At 50.7% G+C, this 17,428-nt stretch overlaps 2 protein-coding genes across 4 annotated transcripts in view; one reads left to right on the plus strand and one right to left on the minus strand.

The window, feature by feature from the left end:
- P2RX3 (purinergic receptor P2X, ligand-gated ion channel, 3) overlaps positions 1–5,140 on the minus strand; it is a 38,502-nt gene extending 33,362 nt beyond the window's left edge. The window contains exon 1 of the mRNA XM_008578927.1: positions 4,509–5,140. Within this exon, the coding sequence (XP_008577149.1) occupies positions 4,509–4,627 (119 nt within the window). The 5' untranslated portion in view covers positions 4,628–5,140. The remainder of the gene's footprint in view (positions 1–4,508) is intronic.
- A 1,325-nt stretch (positions 5,141–6,465) lies between these two features.
- On the plus strand, positions 6,466–16,352 carry SSRP1 (structure specific recognition protein 1). Of its 3 annotated transcripts, none has more exons than XM_008578925.1 (17): positions 6,466–6,671; positions 7,165–7,337; positions 7,791–7,976; positions 8,610–8,715; positions 9,012–9,202; positions 9,307–9,537; positions 9,677–9,780; positions 9,882–10,010; positions 10,273–10,494; positions 11,239–11,311; positions 11,723–11,861; positions 12,014–12,059; positions 13,464–13,593; positions 14,455–14,625; positions 14,813–14,901; positions 15,450–15,636; positions 15,860–16,352. In XM_008578925.1, the coding sequence occupies exons 2-17, from the start codon at positions 7,284–7,286 to the stop codon at positions 15,929–15,931; spliced, it is 2,130 nt and encodes a 709-aa protein (XP_008577147.1). In that variant the 5' UTR covers positions 6,466–6,671; positions 7,165–7,283; the 3' UTR covers positions 15,932–16,352. The 3 variants fall into 3 exon arrangements, with proteins under 3 accessions (XP_008577147.1, XP_008577145.1, XP_008577146.1); XM_008578923.1 differs by having other exon boundaries at positions 6,590–6,671; positions 11,723–11,936; XM_008578924.1 differs by having other exon boundaries at positions 6,638–6,671; positions 7,245–7,337; positions 11,723–11,936.
- Positions 16,353–17,428: the final 1,076 nt, after the last annotated feature.

A 17,428-nucleotide genomic window follows, 5' to 3' on the forward strand; every position in this document is an offset into this window, starting at 1 on the left:
TCAAAGAGTCCTTACCCATGAGACAGCTTTGTTATTTCCTTCATGTCATGAACAAGGAAACTGAGGCTCAAATGAGAAAACGAGGAAAGCAAAACTGTGTGCTAACCTGCCCAAAGTCACACAACTGGTACGTGGGGTCCAAATCAGGTAGTCTGCCCCAGACCACCCATGACCACCTCACGATAGGGTCTCCAGCTGTGTCCCAGCTCAGGGCCAGGGCATACCTGGATGACCCTGGACTGGGCCTTGGTGCTTGCCCTGCTGGTCCCTGCTCCATCACCAGGGACAGCATTTCCTAGCTTAGGAAAGTCTCTAGACGAGGGTCCCAGGACTCGGAGGAACAATTAACCCATCTCCCTCCTTCTCTTCCTCCTTCAAGCCTCTTTCTTGTGCCTGGCAGGGAGGAGAGGCCACGTTAGAATTCTCTCTCTGAGTTAAATAACAAGCAGAAGAATTTCAGTGGCCCCACGGGGCTGAAGACGTCATCAGAGCAGCTTGAAATAAGGGGATGCTTCATTTCCAGAACAGAGGGTTGAGTCTGTCTCTAGAGGCCAGAGCTTAGGAGATGGGGCAGGACCGAGCCTTCAGTTCTTGGCATTAACTCTGCTGCTCTGATTTATTTTTTTTTCTTGCACTCCTAGTTTATTATTTATAGAGCGGAAGGCGGGTGGCAGCTCCTTGGCAGGTGGAATGTGCAGGAAGGAGTCCAGAGTAGTGTCCCAGCACCCTCCCATCTACCCCCAGGGAGTCAAGGAGGAGGCCAGGGGGTGGGTGTGAAGAGCGTGTGGCGTGTGTGTCACAGGAGAGGGGTCTCTTAGGAAGGTGTGAGGCAGGCAGAGGGAAGGGGAGGCATGATGGGGAGTCTATGAAAAAATACTAGTTACTTTCTCTTACTGAGTCACCATCCTGGGCAAGGCAGTTGACATACGTTACCCCCTCCCCATAGCTCCCTGGGAGGAGGTATTCCTTAACCCATCTTCCAAATACAGGGAGGGAGACTTAGAGATGTAAAGTCACTCATCCAAGGCCCCACTCCTAGCTGGTGTCAGGGCCAGGCTTCTAACCAGGTTCTCCACATCCCACAGCTCCCATCATGGGCTGGGGAGGGGAGAGGCAGGCAGAAGTGACAGTCACTCATCTCTCTGGACCTGGGGGATCCCAAAAGGTCATCCCACCATCTTTGTCACCTAGAGTGCTGACATGGTGTATCAGGGTGCTACCCTGGGCTGATAGGATGTGGTGAGGGGCCAAGAAGTTGGCGTTCCAGGCACTTCTCTTCAAACCAGAGCAGCTCCTCCCTTCTAACTGTTTTATGTATTGAACTTCTGCATAAGGTTTGAAATGAGGCTGAGTGTGATAAACCAGAGGGGGCATCTGGGCAGGTGGTGAGTTTGTGGATTGGGCTTTGCATGGGGGAGGAAGTGGGCAAGGGAGCCAGCCTGTGACTGGCTCAGACGCACCTCAACCACCAGCAGCCCTTCTGAGAAATGGGGCATTGAAGGGCTGCGAAAAACACTCCTTGCTCGTTTGCAGGGAGACAGCTTCCTCAGGAAGGCTCCAGAAGTCCACCTCAGGCCAAGCACCAGCCAGTGCTTGCTTGCAGGGATTCAGGCCCCAGAGATTTCCTTCTACTTCCTCCCCAGGTCTCCATAGGGTCCAGAAAGGGGATTGGCTCTTAGGAAGTCCCACCCCATAGAGAAGACTGGGGATTACCACCTGGCCCAGAAAAGATGTGAGAAAATCAGGTAAATCCTGGCCTCTCTGTGCACCTGGGGTGGGTAAAGGAAATCGGTGTTGGAGTGGTGCCAACTACGGACAAGCCTGAGCAGAGATTAGGGGTGTCTGGCTGTGAGTGCATAAGAAATGACCGCCCCCCATACACATGTTCTGGATAAGGCTGTGAATCCTGTCTACCTGGCTGGGATAATAGGGCAGAGATTCAGGTGTTAGTTAAATGTTAACACCACAGCATTAAAAATCCTTTTAAATGCGACTGAGTCCAAGCCACAGTCATCTCTCTCTCTGTGTGATCATATGCCTCATAACAGGTTTTCCTGCATCTGATCCTACTCCCTCCAATCCCTTGGCTTATCAGCCAGGGTGATCTTCCTGACTTAGATCTCATCATGTCTGTCTCTTAGTCTCAGAATCACACACACACACACACACAGGTTAAAATGTTTCAGTCGCTTCCCGTTCATTCCTCTCCTGTGAAATCGAAAGCTTGCTGAGGATGTCTGAGGTCTGGCCTCTGCCTGTGTTCCCATCCATCTTGCATCAGCCTCACCTCCGCTGCCTTACCTCCAGCCACATCCACCTTCTTCTCTGCCCATTTGCCAGGCTCTCTCCCTTTGCAGAGGTGGGTTTCTCTGCCTACCCTTCTTTCACCTAGGTTGCTCTTACTTGTCTTTCAGAATGTGGCTCCAGAAAACCTTCCTTAGTTCCCTGACCGGGTCTAACACCTTCAGAGTAGCAGGTCTCTTTGCACCAGGCCCCTCTGAGCCACAGCTGAAATTTTACAATTGCATGTGGAGATGATTGGACTAAAGTCCATCTCTTGACTCATACAGTGAGCTCCACTAAGGCGAGGACCCTGTCTGCTTTTGCCTGACATTCTATCCTCAGTGCACAATGCCTGGCATGCAGAGATGGCTCCACACATTTTTGCTAAGTTAATGACAATGGATTCACGAAGTCACAATAGCACATGGGTTCGTGTACACAGAGATGGGGCCCGGGCCAGGGGGCTGGGCTGTAGCGTGCGCTGATGTAACTGGAAGGCGCTGTTCCGTGGGGAGCTGTCAGGCTGGTAGATGGATGGGACTGGATATCAAGACGCCAAAGAGCCTCTTATGTTTGCTCCAGCAGGCTGGGCTCCAGCCCCGAGGACTAGAGGATCTGATCTGATCATGAGGGAGAGACAAGGACAATGGGGGCTGGGTGGGCTGGTACAGGAGCTGGCTATCTCTATCTTCCATTAATTTCCCACCTTCAGCCAACAAAGCCAGGCTAGGCCAGGAATGTGCTGAGCCAGCTTTTGCACTCACCTGGACCAACATGCTATTTTTGTGGCTATCAACAATCACAGCATTGAATAGACATGTGAACATGGAACATTTAGCAACTGACTTTGAGCCAAGCTCTGGAGATGCAGACATAGGACATTTGCAAACATTATGTCTCACAAAGCCTCAATGTTGGAAGGGAACTTTAAGGCCATTTAGTCGTACCCCAAAGCTTGAGTCTCTTCTCTAATATCCCCACAAAGAGCACTGGATATACAGCCTTGTTACCATATCTGCATACTGGCTCTTGACGAGCATGTGGAGCAAAAAAGTCGCTTAAAGATTGCATCTACCCACCTCCCACCCACACTGCTCCAACCTTTCAGGCAAGCAGGCCTACTCTTGTGCAGCCCCAGCCCACATGCACACAGGACATCTCCTTTGACTTGCTTGAATGAACTCATGTTGATCAGTGGCTTGCTCTCTCACACACACCCATCGTCTCAAGGAACCACCTGAGACTAGAGACCCGTGCACCAGGAAAGGAAACCTCAAGCCGTCTGCCTGTATTTCCTGGTGCCCATCAGTGTGTGGAAATGACCCCAGGAAGGACAGAACCTGCATTTTCCCCCAGCCATTTTCTGCTCCATGGTCCTTTGTGTGTGTGTACGTGTATAGGTGTGTGCCTCCAAGAGGTGGGGGCTGACAGGAGGGGTTTGGACCTTGCTGGCTCTTAGACAACTCCCAGCATGGGTTATATGACATGGTCAGGTGGAGGTAGGGGATTTCTGCTTTTTGACAAAGGGGAGCATTTCTGGATTCTTGGGGAGGGACTCTGCACTATGTCCAGAAAAGCTACTTTTCTCCCCAGCAACTCTTCCCTAGTGTATTATTTGTGCCTGTGTTTCTCCCACCTCAAGCGGCATTTCCCACCTTTGGACTACCCTCCAAGAGCAAGGGCTTCATCCCTTTCCAAGCTCTTGAACCCTCTGTCCATGCCAGGAGGGAATTCCTCATCCTAAAGCGGATCCAGTTCTCTCCTTCCCACCCTGCCATTAACCTGATCGACCTGTCACCACCTCTCCTATTTCAGTGCCCTCCCTTCCTCCTTCCTGTACTCCATTGTCTTTTTGAGACCCTGAGGAGTTGACTGAGGGGAATGGGAAAATGTGGGGTAGGATGGGAGAAGGGAGAGTGGAGATGGATCACCTGGGACCTCTCCTGTTAGAGGGCAGGGCCAGGGCAAGGACCCCACTCCTCAGAGCGTGTGTCTAGAAACCACTCTCCAACTCCGGGGGATTTACTGGGAAAAATTCATCTGGGGGCTAGATCCCGGGTGGGGGTGGCAGAGGCCAGTCCTTAGGATGTGGCTCCACAGAAGACAGTGTTTCCCCCAAGGGAAGAGAAGCTCAGGAAGCTGGGGGGTAGCACTGAGGGGAGGAGGGGGATGACAGGACATGGGGCAGCCCTCCCTTCCTAGGACCTGAAGGGCCATAGACTCACCCCACAAAGTAGGAGATGATCAGAAGCTGAACTACTCGGTTGATGATCCCAATGGTCCAGCTCTTCACAACCACCGACTTGGTGGTCTCGTAGGTGAAGAAGTCTGATATGCAGTTCATGCTGAGAGAGTGCTCAGATGCCACTCAGAAGGGGCCTAATGGCAGCCTCAGGAGAGAGAGGTCTTCAGGATAGGAAGACAGAGTTCAAAGCCTGAAGGGGGCAGCTTAGAGGGGCTGCACGGATGGGTAGCCTGTCCCTTTAAGCCAGGCAACCCTAGCCCAGTGCCCAGGCTCTCTCTACTCTTGACACTCTGGCTGCCAAGAGTCCAGGGCCAGGGAGGGAGCACCCCCCTTTTTATTCATCTCCACCCTACTCCCCTGTGATGTCACAGCAGGGGTGGGGTCTCCAATCCTGGGCTCCTGATTGCCTGGGATGCAGCTGGCTAGGGCCCTCTGGGACTCATGTTTTATCTGCACTCTGTTACCGGTTCTGTTTCATTCTTTTATGCTGCATCCTCGTTCCAGCTCACCAGCTGCTTCATGCTCTCTCTAAAGCCCCTTGCAAAGCCCCATTCCCAGTCCCTAATAGCCTGCCTGAGCTCACTACCCCCTTCACTCCCGAGTGTCTGCCTAACTCTGCAATCCTTCCTGAGTTGCCTCCGATAGCGTGGGTCAGGGAGAGGGGGTCTTTTGACCCCCTGGGTCTCCTGGGAGGGGGTGAATAAAGAGTTACGTATTTCCAACTCCAGTTGGCATTGGCTGAAGCTCTACCTGTAGCATAGCAGTTATCACTTTTTTTTTTTTATTGTCAGTTTAGTTATATGAATTATTCGTTAGATTATGTCCTCCTGAAAGTCTGGGGCTATTTTCATCTTGTTCACTAGTTTCCTTAAATTCTAGAAGTGTACTGGATTAATAATAGGTCCTCAATACATATTTATTAAATCCAATTAAATTTATATTGCTACATAGTACCAGAATAGCCACTACCCGGAGGTTAAAGCCATGAGTTCAGGGGGGCAATAATGCATTTCTATTGTCTCTCTTTCCCAGAATTGAGTTAGCAAGCCGGTGTAACGATTATCAGGAAAATCTTGAGTTTAAAGTTTCTGCTCTAATGTCTTTATTCGGCACACATTTTATGAATCATTCTGAACACAGAGTCACTATGATCATGACAGAAGAGAATTGGACTGGTGTTAAGGAGAACAGGGTTCGTCTCCAGTTTTGCTGCCAACTCACTGAGACCCTGGGGAACTTCTCTTTGGGCCTCAGTTTTCCCATCTGCAAAAGGAGGTTGGAGCAGATAAACTCAAACATCTCTTTCAGGTCTGGACTCTGAATTTGCAAGACGCACCCTGGCACTATATGAAGGGGCTTGGCTTTCACAATTCCGGGATAATGTGGTTTCAAATCAGTTCTGGCTCCAAGGTGAATGTGACACCAGCACTCGAACTCGATAGTACCATTTGCTAGCCTCTTCTAAGGAGCCATCAATTGCGGTCATGGATGTGAAGATTTTGGGTGTAGGCAGGGAACCCATTTCAAAAAGTCTCCAATGCCACTTGGCAGGGTACAGCTAGAGAGCAGTGCAGTCATTGACACCAACACCAGCTTTGTCTTGCAGCCAGTGGGAGGGGTTATTTCTCTCCACAACTCTTTAAATATTTCTCTTCTTGTCTCACAGACTCCTTCCCACGCCACAAACTATTTTGCAGGAGAGGGGGACCCGCATCCTTACACGCACACAAACACACACCCCTGTAGAAAGTCCGATGAAATAAAACTGCACCGTTTCCCTTGAGAATCGAGTCTCCACTGAAGAAGGGTCTGTGACTTTCCAGAGGGCCTTGCGCACTCCCATTTTCTAGTCAGGTTCCGTCTGGGTGGGACTCGACCGCCACTACCCGTCCGTCCCTCAGGTCCTCCACGGTGGCCGACGCTCTATGTGACAGTCTCCTCGGTGGGCCGGGCACGCGTCTCTCTAGCCAGCTTCTCTTCTCTACGGTCCGTGTGAGGCTTCCGGTGGCGGGCCGCGGGGCCGCGCACGCGGGAAAAGCTTCCCCGGCGTTCCCCCATCTCCCGCGTCCCCGCCCCGTCCCCCGCGTCCCCCTACGCGCCCACCGCCCGCGCCCGGGCCGTCGCGAGGTTGCAGCTTGAGGAGGTGTGTGGTCGCCGTCCCCAGCCCCCAGGAGGGCACGGGTCCCGCTCCCCCGCTGGGCTTTCGAGATGGGCCGTTCCGCGTTCGAATCAGCGGGGAGCGGGCGAATCCATTGTAGGGAGAGGGGAGAACCGTGGGTCTGGGGCCGCGGCATGGTGGGAGGGCTGGAGGGGAACCCTGCGCTCTGAACTGAGTCGGGGCGCGGGCCGAGCGAGGTGCGGGCTCCGGCCAGGCCCTGGGACTCCGCTGGTCGTTGCCATGGCTCCTGGTGGAGCTCCCAGAGCGGGTGTCTGGTTAGGGTGTAAGCGCTACGCCAGGCCCGGGTCTCCAGCCGGGCCTGGGCCCGGCCCCTGGAGCACTGCAGAGCGTGCTTGTGCGTTCCCAGGCAGAGGAGATCGTGAGACATCTCAGGAGCAGCCAGGGGTTGCTACCTAGCTCCATCCTGAGCAGAGTGAGGTGTTGTCTTCATGCTTATCTGACTCCTTCTTGAATTCAGATTCCCAACCTACTGAACATCTGTACAGCCACCCAGGAGTTGGGGCCCAGCTCCCAGTTTATTCGGTTTCCCTTGTGCAGCCTAGGGCTCTGTGCCTAGACCAACACGGGCCGGTCAAGATGGCAGAGACACTGGAGTTCAACGACGTGTATCAGGAGGTGAAAGGCTCCATGGTGAGAAGAGCTTGGGCTTTTAGTACAGGTGGAGTGAGGGAAGGAGGGTAGAGTTTTTGCCCATTAACAAGAGCTTGCTTTAATGATGTTACTACTTTGGAAAGGGAAAGTTCAGTATAATGTGTGCCTGGTGTTTCCCCCAACAAAAGTCAGTACAGGACTGAGAGAGAGTCCCAAGAGTTTGAAGGGACCGTATATCCTGTTCAGTCCCCAAATCCTTATGTTACAAATGAGGAAACTGAGGACCTGCCAACGTTCTGGATGCCAGAGCTGGGTTTAGAATCCAGACTTCTTGGCCACTTGTCTTTTCTTACTGGCCCTCACCTCCTCATCTGTTGCTTCTGCATTGATAATCTGCCCAGCCCACTAACAACCAGAATGGGTGTTCGGTTGAACCGTACCCAGTACACACTGTGTACTGTACCCATGCATCTGGGCCTGATTTTTTGACAGAATGATGGTCGGCTGAGGTTGAGCCGCCAGGGCATCATCTTCAAGAATAGCAAGACGGGCAAAGTGGACAACATCCAGGCTGGGGAGTTGACAGAAGGCATCTGGCGCCGCGTAGCTCTGGGCCATGGACTTAAACTGCTCACGAAGAATGGCCATGTCTACAAGTATGATGGCTTCCGAGAATCGGTGAGACTCCTGTTGCCACAGCCCCCTTTTTAGTGCACCATCTTGTTTATTTTTTATCTTCTAGAAAGAGTTGGGGTTCTTTCCTCTAACAACCATGTAATTGCCAGTTCGGGTTCTTTAGAGCAGGGCCACTGAGGCCCTTAAGCAGTCAGTGTTCAGCTTTGAGTGTCAGAGTCTCGTGAGTTTCTTTGTGCCTTGACTCCAGAAGATTTTTACCCTCTCGGTTTAGATGGTGGTTTCGACCTGTTGCTTTTATCCAGCTTCAGCTTCTTAGCATGGTGCTTTAGTTTGGGTTTTGTTTTTTCATTTTGAACCATTTGAGTGAAAGACTTTACTGGATATTAATTTCCACTTTCATTAGAGCAGTACCTGTACAAAGTACATAAGGTCAGATAGCACTGTCAGGACTATAACCAGCAACATTTTTTCTTACTTTACTCCTTCCCTAGCCTGAGATCCAGTTCTCAGAAGCAGCCTCTTTCAACAATCTGTTAAATGGTTTTAGAGTTGAGATGCTCAGTCAGCATGGATTCTGATAAAGAGTATCTCAGAAATAGATAATCCCAGTACATTCAAGACTGTGTTAAGGCCACCAGGGTTTACTGGGATTGCGCTTTCTTCCCCCACCTATAGGAGTTTGAGAAACTCTCTGATTTCTTCAAAACTCACTATCGACTTGAACTAATGGAGAAGGACTTGTGTGTGAAGGGCTGGAACTGGGGGACAGTGAAGTTCGGTGGTGAGTTCTGGGGAAGATTAAGGTTTGGGGGAGAAGATGGGATGAAGAGTTTCAGCCTTTAACTTGTTTTGGTCTCTTCCGTCTGCTACTGTCTCTAGTTTCCTATCAGTTCATATGTTCATCACGTATTTATTGACCACCTACAGTGTATCAGGCACTACTCCTGGTATTGGGGGTACAATGTGAACAAAATAGACCCAGTACACTGTCCTCATGGAACTTACAGTTTGGTAGCAACGTTGTTTATGTAGACTCCAGGGGAGGAGCCTGTGGCTTGATAAGCCCTTTCCTTACAGGGCAGTTGCTTTCCTTTGACATTGGTGACCAGCCAGTCTTTGAAATACCCCTCAGCAATGTGTCCCAGTGCACCACAGGCAAAAATGAGGTGACACTGGAATTCCACCAGAACGATGACGCAGAGGTCTCTCTCATGGAGGTGCGCTTCTACGTCCCTCCCACCCAGGAGGATGGTGTGGACCCAGTTGAGGTGAGGCCTCCCCTGGTCGCCTTGGGAGCAAGTGTTGCTGAGCACGCCTTGGCTGGCCTGGGAGCAGGGTCCTGCTGCCTGATTACCAGTGTGTGCTTTTGCAGGCCTTTGCCCAGAATGTGCTGTCAAAGGCGGATGTAATCCAGGCTACTGGAGATGCCATCTGCATCTTCCGGGAGCTGCAATGTCTGACTCCCCGTGGTCGTTACGACATTCGGATCTACCCCACCTTTCTGCATCTACATGGCAAGACCTTTGACTACAAAATCCCCTACACCACGGTACTGCGTCTCTTTTTGCTGCCCCACAAGGATCAGCGCCAGATGTTCTTTGTGGTAAGCAGAAACCACGGGGGGTGGGGGAGTGGGATGTGGGGTGGTGGATAATCCTCGTTTTCAGAGTTCTAGATTGGTTAATTACAAGTCCTCGTGGAACATCAACTGGTGCTTAACCTTGTCTGCTCTTTCTTACCAGATCAGCCTGGATCCCCCTATCAAGCAGGGCCAGACCCGTTACCACTTCCTGATTCTCCTCTTCTCCAAGGACGAGGACATCTCCTTGACTCTCAACATGAATGAGTGAGTATCTGCCTGGACTCGTTTTCCGCCACTCTCCAGATAGGAGACAGGTGTGCCATTAGAATGCAGGGGCTTATGATCTCATCTTGTTCTGTTTGTAGGGAAGAGGTGGAGAAGCGCTTTGAGGGGCGGCTTACCAAGAACATGTCAGGATCGCTCTATGAGATGGTCAGCCGGGTCATGAAAGCATTGGTGAACCGCAAGATCACAGTCCCAGGCAATTTCCAAGGGTGAGAGTGCAGGCCTGGGGTCCGAGCCAGCCCGGATGGGATATGTTGTGAATCTTTGGTAAACCCCTCTTGAGAGGGGAATGCAGCCTGTTAGAGGCCTGGATGGGACTTTGGGCCATGATGGGTGTCAGTACCTCAGTCAGAGCAGCTTAGTGGATTTTACTTGGTTGAAGGCCTGAGCACAAATGTGTCACTGCTGCTAGATGTGCCCTTTGGCTCTGCTGAGGTTGGCACTGACCAGGCTCCCTGTACCCTCTGTCAGGCACTCGGGGGCCCAGTGCATCACCTGCTCCTACAAGGCAAGCTCGGGACTGCTGTACCCGCTGGAGCGGGGCTTCATCTATGTTCACAAGCCACCCGTGCACATCCGCTTCGATGAGATCTCCTTTGTCAACTTTGCCCGTGGCACCACCACCACTCGCTCCTTTGACTTTGAAATTGAGACCAAGCAGGGCACTCAGTACACCTTCAGCAGCATTGAGAGGTAAAAGCCTCCACTAGTCACTTCCTGGGCTTTCTCGTTCTGACCCAGCATCCAGGAAGCCTGGCATGGCCTGGGGCCCTCTCCAAGCCTGTGACTCTGACTTTTCAAACTTTGAGCAGAATTTTCTTTCACTTCACTGGGATTTGATCCTTCTTCTGGGAATGGTCAGACTTTGGAAGCCTCCCCATTACTTTCTTACAGTTCTTAAAAAAGGTTATTTTCCAAATTATGAAAGCTGTGTATGTTTGGTAGTAGCAATTTTTCTCCTTCGTTTCCCTGTAATGGAAATGCTGTCTCTTTCTTTCTTGGAATGAGCTTTGTGCCCAAGAGCACAGCAGTTGATTAGTGAGTGCTCACTGTGGCATAAAACCTTTTACAAACGTCTTTATGTTTAATTGTCATAATAACCCAGTGAAGTATGAAATACAGTCCAGTAAGAGGGTGAAAACATTCCCTCCCCCAACATTCTTAGCCTGGTCTGTGCATACTTGGTAAAGAGGTACCCATTCCCTCTGGCTTTTCTTCCCCAGAATTATTCAGATCCGTGCAGGTTCCTTTTTCAAGACTAATGCCTCACTCTTCCTTATTGCTATCCTCTGGGGATCTCTGAGCTGTTGGGTTGGATAGCGTGGTCAAGAGCTCTAAGCCCCACAGTCTACCCTGGCCCATGGGTATTAGAACATCTTTAGTCCACCCCTGCGGTGGCCTGACCTGTCTGGTAACATGGTGCATCTCCCCTCACAGGGAGGAGTATGGGAAGCTGTTTGATTTTGTCAACGTAAAAAAGCTCAACATCAAAAACCGAGGATTGAAAGAGGTACCTCTGTGTGGGAAGAATGAGCCTCTCTCCTGTTCTTTCTGTATGGGGAGAAAGGGGCAGAGATTTTTCCAGCTTCTTTTTCACTCTCTCTTCTCTTCTTACCCTTATAGAAAAAAGAGGTGCGTGTGACCCTTTCCCCCTCCTGGTGCAGGTTTCCTCCGCATGAGCTTAGCTCAGTCTGTGCAGCGCCTCAGGAGTGGAGCCGGGAGAGGGAGGGGCTTGGACTAACCTAGTTGGCTGGTAGTACCTGGGCACAGGCCCTGCACATTGGCTGTGTGTGGACAGTCCAGCCCCAGGGTCTTCTGGGAGCTGCTGCTCTGATTTTACAGGCATGGGGGAGTGCTTTTGAGTGCAGGGATCCTGGCTTGAGAACGACTTGGCCCTCACTTTGGTTTCTTCCCTGGCTAGGGCATGAACCCAAGCTACGATGACTATGTTGACTCTGATGAAGATCAGCATGATGCCTACTTGGAGAGGATGAAAGAGGAGGGCAAGATCCGGGAAGAGAATGCCAACGACAGCAGTGATGACTCAGGAGAAGAAACTGGTGGGCTAGCCTCAGTGCTGGGCACGAGGGCAGCCAGACTTTCCTTCCTGAGTCCTGGGCTGGACTCACCCGGGGGTCAGAGCTTGGTGTGTGGGTAAGGGGTTGGGATTTCCATAGGGGCAGAAGCTGATGTATTCTGTGTCCTTTTTCAGATGAGTCATTCAACCCAGGTGAAGAGGAGGAAGATGTGGCAGAAGAGTGAGTTTTGGTTGTGTCTCATGGTGGTGAGGATAGCCTGTTAGCTTAAGGGACCAGATGATTTCTGGACATTTCTCATTTTCCAGCATTAGCCACTGACCCAGGGTGGGATGTGACCCTTCAGTGAGGTGATACATGAAAATTGTCAGGAGCTTTATGAATGCAAGGCATGTTTTGAAGCCAGAAAAGTGTAGTGGGGAGAGAAGGGGAATGAGAGCCAGTGCTTGCCCACGCACTCGCTGGGAGTCCTTGGGTAAGTCCTTGAATCTGTTTGCTCACCTGTAAATGGCATTGGTACCCCTGCAGAATTGGTTAAGGGTCCTGATTGCCAGTGTCAGAAATGTGACTCAAACTGACTTTAGCATAAAAGGGAATTTTGTAAGTTCTGGTAACTGGAGAGTCTGGGGATAGAATTGGCTTCATTCGCTATTGGATCCAAGTACTCAAAAGTTGTATGGAATCGTTCTATTTCTTGCTTCTGGTTTCCTTATTTTTAGATAGGTTTGCTCCATGCAGTGCTAAATGACCCTCAGAAACTTGGGGCAGGTTTAATCCTATTGATTTAACACCCAGAAGTGCCTCTTTTTTCAGTGAACAGCGTGGTTACCTGCCCTTTCCTGAGCCTGGGTGATTAGGATGTGCAGGGACAGAATGAGGCCATGTGCCCACCCTTACAGCCTGCAGGTGGGGGTGAGCCCCTCCTGAGTGGGAGTAAGATTGTTCCCAGCAGAAAATTGGGCTTCTCTTAATCCAGAAGGATTGGGAACGAATATTGAGCAGCAAATCAAAACAAAAAACCAGAAGCACTCAACCAGATGCCGCTAGTTCTGCTTGTCACATGCTTATAAAGGTTTGTGAGCAAATGCTTGTGAAAGTGCCTTGAAAACTGGTCAACAGCGTACAGGCATGAGGTAGTTGCACTCTTTGAGGAGCTTCACGTGTATCATACAGGACTGCCAATTACATGGGTGTGCACCAGGTTGGACAGAAATTAGGTTTCCTCACTTCTGATAGCAACTAATTGTCTCTATCAGAAAAGACTGTAGGGTAGAGTAGGGTGATTGACCCAGAGGAAGTGGAGAAGTGGACTGGGGCATGTTCTGGGCAAGAATGAGACAGTGTTTCTATCCTTGGGGGCATGGGGATGGAGTAGGACCTGGGTTTGGCCACGATGAAGGAGAGCAGCCGAACCCGTTGGTTCATTTGTTTTTCGTGGATTGATTCAACACGTAACTCATTGCTGTGGCTGGGTATGGAGAGGGGATTGGTGGTGGAGGCTGTCCTTTAGTCTTCCTCCCATGCCCCTTTCTGGGAGCAAAGTTATCTTTGGATTTGTTTTCCTCCTGTCCTGAGACCATGGGGTCCTGTTCTTCCTCCCTGAGACTAAGCCCCACTCTCTGGCAGGTTTGACAGCAACGCCTCTGCCAGCTCCTCCAGTAATGAGGGTGACAGTGACCGGGATGAGAAGAAGCGGAAACAGCTCAAAAAGGCCAAGATGGCCAAGGATCGCAAGAGCCGCAAGAAGCCTGTGGAGGTACAGACTCCTAGATGGGTGGGTGTTGTGGGATGAGGAATCCATTCGCACTACCTTCTCCTGTCCACCACCCAGTAGGACCTGTTGATTGGTCTTCCTGGAGATGCTTTTTGTAGCCCGTGATTATGGCCTTGAGGAGTATTGTATTAGTCTGTTTCTGTTGCTAATAACAAAAATACCTGAAACTGAATAATTTGTAAAGAAACCATATTTATTGCTTATAGTTTCAGAGGCTGGGAAGTCCGAAGTCCAGAGAACATTTCTAGTGGGGACTTTGTTTTTGTTGGTGACTATTCAGTGACTTGGTATCACGTGGTGGATGGCGGAGCAGAGAGACTGTCATGCAGTCAGTCTCCTTTTAAAGCCAGAACCACGCCCATGACACCCTTAAGCCATCAGTTTATTAATCTATTTACTAAGGGCATGGTCATCACAATCTGATCACCTCTTCAAGGCCCCACCTTTCAGTTGCCATAATAGGATTTCCCACCCTCTTAATACTGTCACAGTGGGGGTTGAGTTTCTAATACGTGGACTTTGGGGGACACAATTTAACCCACAGCAGGTATTTTCTTGGAAGTTTTTCTCTCTGGTCCTGAGGTAATTAGCTTATAGAAGGTGTGAATTAGGAGACAGGCTTCTTCTGTCCCAGGAGCCCAGAGGAAAGGGGAACCCTAGTGAGCTAGGCAGTGGGGTGAGGAGGGGATCTCTGCCCTTAAGGAGTTCTCAGTCTAGTCTAATGCTTTTTAGTCTTTTTCCATTTTTTCCTCAAGTTAGGTCATGCAAATATTTTCTTGGGGAGAATGTGAGGTGTCTGTGGGGAATAGATGGCTGAAGGAATTTGGGTTCTGTTTTATGCAGGTGAAGAAGGGTAGAGACCCCAATGCCCCCAAGAGACCCATGTCTGCATACATGCTGTGGCTTAATGCCAGCCGAGAGAAGATCAAGTCAGATCATCCTGGCATCAGCATCACGGATCTTTCCAAGAAGGCAGGCGAGATCTGGAAGGGAATGTCCAAAGAGAAGAAAGAGGTGAGGAACAGCAGAAAGAAGGGGTGGTGAATGTCCAAGGCTGGCACGCGGGGCTTTGTTGTGGTGGAGAGTCTTGTTACTGATAGAGGGGCAAGGTGAGCCATTGGTGGAACTTTATTGTGTAGATTTCACCTGCATCAGGGAAGAGGTCTTAATCTTTGCTCTGTTTTTTCTGTGCGTGAGACAGGAGTGGGATCGCAAGGCTGAAGATGCCAGGAGGGAATATGAAAAAGCCATGAAAGAATATGAAGGGGGCCGAGGCGAGTCTTCTAAGAGGTGAGTATTGGGAACAGTATGGCCCAATAACTGCTTTTTTGGTAGATTTTTTTTTTTTTTTTGCAGGTCAAAATTGGGAATTGGGGTGTTAAAGATAGGAGATATGCTTTTTGAGTAGAGCAGTGCTTCTCAAATCTGGGTAAGCCATTGCCCAAGTGTGGGTGATGTGATAGGGAATTCAAATCACTGGATAAACCTGGCCCATTTTCCTGGAGGGTCCATTTTATTTGAAGGTATAGGGTGATTAAAAAAAATGATTATTATGGGGCATAATATAAAATTCACATGAATTTTTAAAGCTAAGCAAGAAATATCAAATAAGTTTTTTGCATATGGGGTTGCTTTAGGCAGTGGCCCCTGATTCTTCTGGTATATTCACTTAGGATACTTTCCCTTGAGGCACTGACACCGCTGACTTTATTTATAGAGGGAAATGGGCAGCTTGGCTGGGATTGGGAGAGGCCTTGTTCAAGCTTGGAGAAGTTGGGCTTCGGTGCTGAAGGTGGGGAACCTGAAGGCCTAGTTCCTTTCCCCTCTCACTGATACAGGGACAAGTCAAAGAAGAAGAAGAAAGTAAAGGTAAAGATGGAAAAGAAATCAACGCCCTCTAGGAGCTCATCATCCAAGTTGTCACCAAGGCAGCTAAGTGAGAGCTTCAAGAGCAAGGAGTTTGTGTCCAGTGATGAGAGCTCTTCAGGAGAGAACAAGAGCAAAAAGAAAAGGAGGCGGAGTGAGGTGCGGCAGGAATGTGGGGGATTGGGGCCGGGAAGGGTGATGGGTGTGTGTCTGTGGGGTTGTGTTCCTGGGCCAGGGGTTGTGGTTGGTCTAGAAGAGTAATGAGTTGGAGTGGAGTTGTAGGAAGGGTGGTAGGGAATTGGGGGCTTTTCTCCACTGAAGAGTGGCTGGGAGGGCAACCAGGACTCTACACCTTTCCTCTTAAGAGACCTTTGGCTTTCAGGACTCTGAAGAAGAGGAACTAGCCAGTACTCCCCCCAGCTCAGAGGACTCGGCATCAGGATCTGATGAGTAGTGAGGAGGAAGATTCTTCTTGTGCTTGCCTTGTCACACGCCTAGGCTTCCCGCCCATGTTTTGGTACAAGTTTCTCCTTATATGACTTGTAGTCCTTGGATTCTGTGCCATCTGAACAAGCTGTCCTGGTGGTTTGCACTTCACTGGGACAGTGGGGGAGGCGTCTTAACTCTGCAGCTTCACAAGGATGGCCTTTTGTTATTTGGGGAGAGACTGGGTGGGAGGCAGGGCAGTGTAGGATCCAAGTCCTCATCCTACTTTCCCGACATTAGGGATATAGCTGCTTGTCCTGGTCAAGTTGCTGCAGCAGGGGTCATGTGAGGTCAGGCTTGTAGCTCCTAACTGGGGCCTATTTCTACCTTTATTTTGTATTTCTGGTCTGTGAAAATCAACATTTAATAAAGGGAACTGACTTTGGAAACCATGTCTTATGCCTTCTTTCTAGCCCTACAGTTGCTCTTACTTTTCCTGGAGGTGTTTACCATTCCTTCCTGACTGGGCAGGGCCCTCCTGGCCAGCCGGGAAGCAAGTCTCCGGGTACATCCTGTTCTGTTCCCGGCTGGACAAGCATCGGTTTTCACCCTCTTCTGCCGGCTGGGCCACCTGAGAGCTTAAAACGAGAGCTGATCTGATTAGGAAGTCTCTCTCACAGTTCCACTCCATTAGCCGAGCCAAGGGGAGGCAGCTCTTGGCTCCATCCTTAATCACCTATGAGTCAAGGGTCTTCCAAGGCTTCAGATAATGGAATCAGCATTGACTATTCTCCTGAAAATGGGGAAGTGGAAACCTGAGCTTGGAGAGTTGGGCAGGATGAGTGATATACTCTCCCGGGTGTGTGTTGGGTCATGGGGGTGCAGGAAAGGTGTGGAGTACGTGTGAAGCTTTATTTCCAATGGAAGGAGGACACCAAATTTTAGGATTGGGAAAAACCTGTATCTGAGAAAGGGGCCTGAAAGGAGGTAAATAAACAGCACTAACGAGGAAAGCAGTGCTGCCAGACCTCTCACGGAGGCTGTAAATCTGAGTAGATACACGTGCTGTGGCCACGTTGCGGACGTCCTCAGGAGGACTCAGGTGGTTGCAACAGGAAGCCTCCCCAGTCCGCCAACGGCTACCTTCTTGCCGGCGTGGCTCTATGGTGCTGCAGTCTGTTCAGGCGGCTGGGCCCGAGGAAGGGCCGCCCTGTCCCCTCTCTAGGCAGTCGTCTCGGTGGCCCTTTTACAGGGGCGCTCCTAGCTGCCGAATTGCGTCAGTTTCGTCCAGGTCCGAGCCTTGGGCGGGCTAGTCATTTGCAAGACTCATGAATAATTGAATACGGGGCAGCGCCTGTTTGCATACGGTGGGACGAGTGCTGCACGGGCTTCCTACTCCCGGGCGCCACCGGCTCCTGAATATTCATGAAGCGCTCCGGGGGCGTGGGCCTGGGCGGGGCTAGGGGCGGGGCCCTGCCGGGGCTCGCTCCGGCTCGGTCCCGCGGTGACGGCGGCGGCGGCGGCA

This window comes from Galeopterus variegatus, unplaced genomic scaffold, assembly GCF_000696425.1.
Source record: "Galeopterus variegatus unplaced genomic scaffold, G_variegatus-3.0.2 Scaffold1784, whole genome shotgun sequence".
Taxonomy (NCBI): domain Eukaryota; kingdom Metazoa; phylum Chordata; class Mammalia; order Dermoptera; family Cynocephalidae; genus Galeopterus; species Galeopterus variegatus.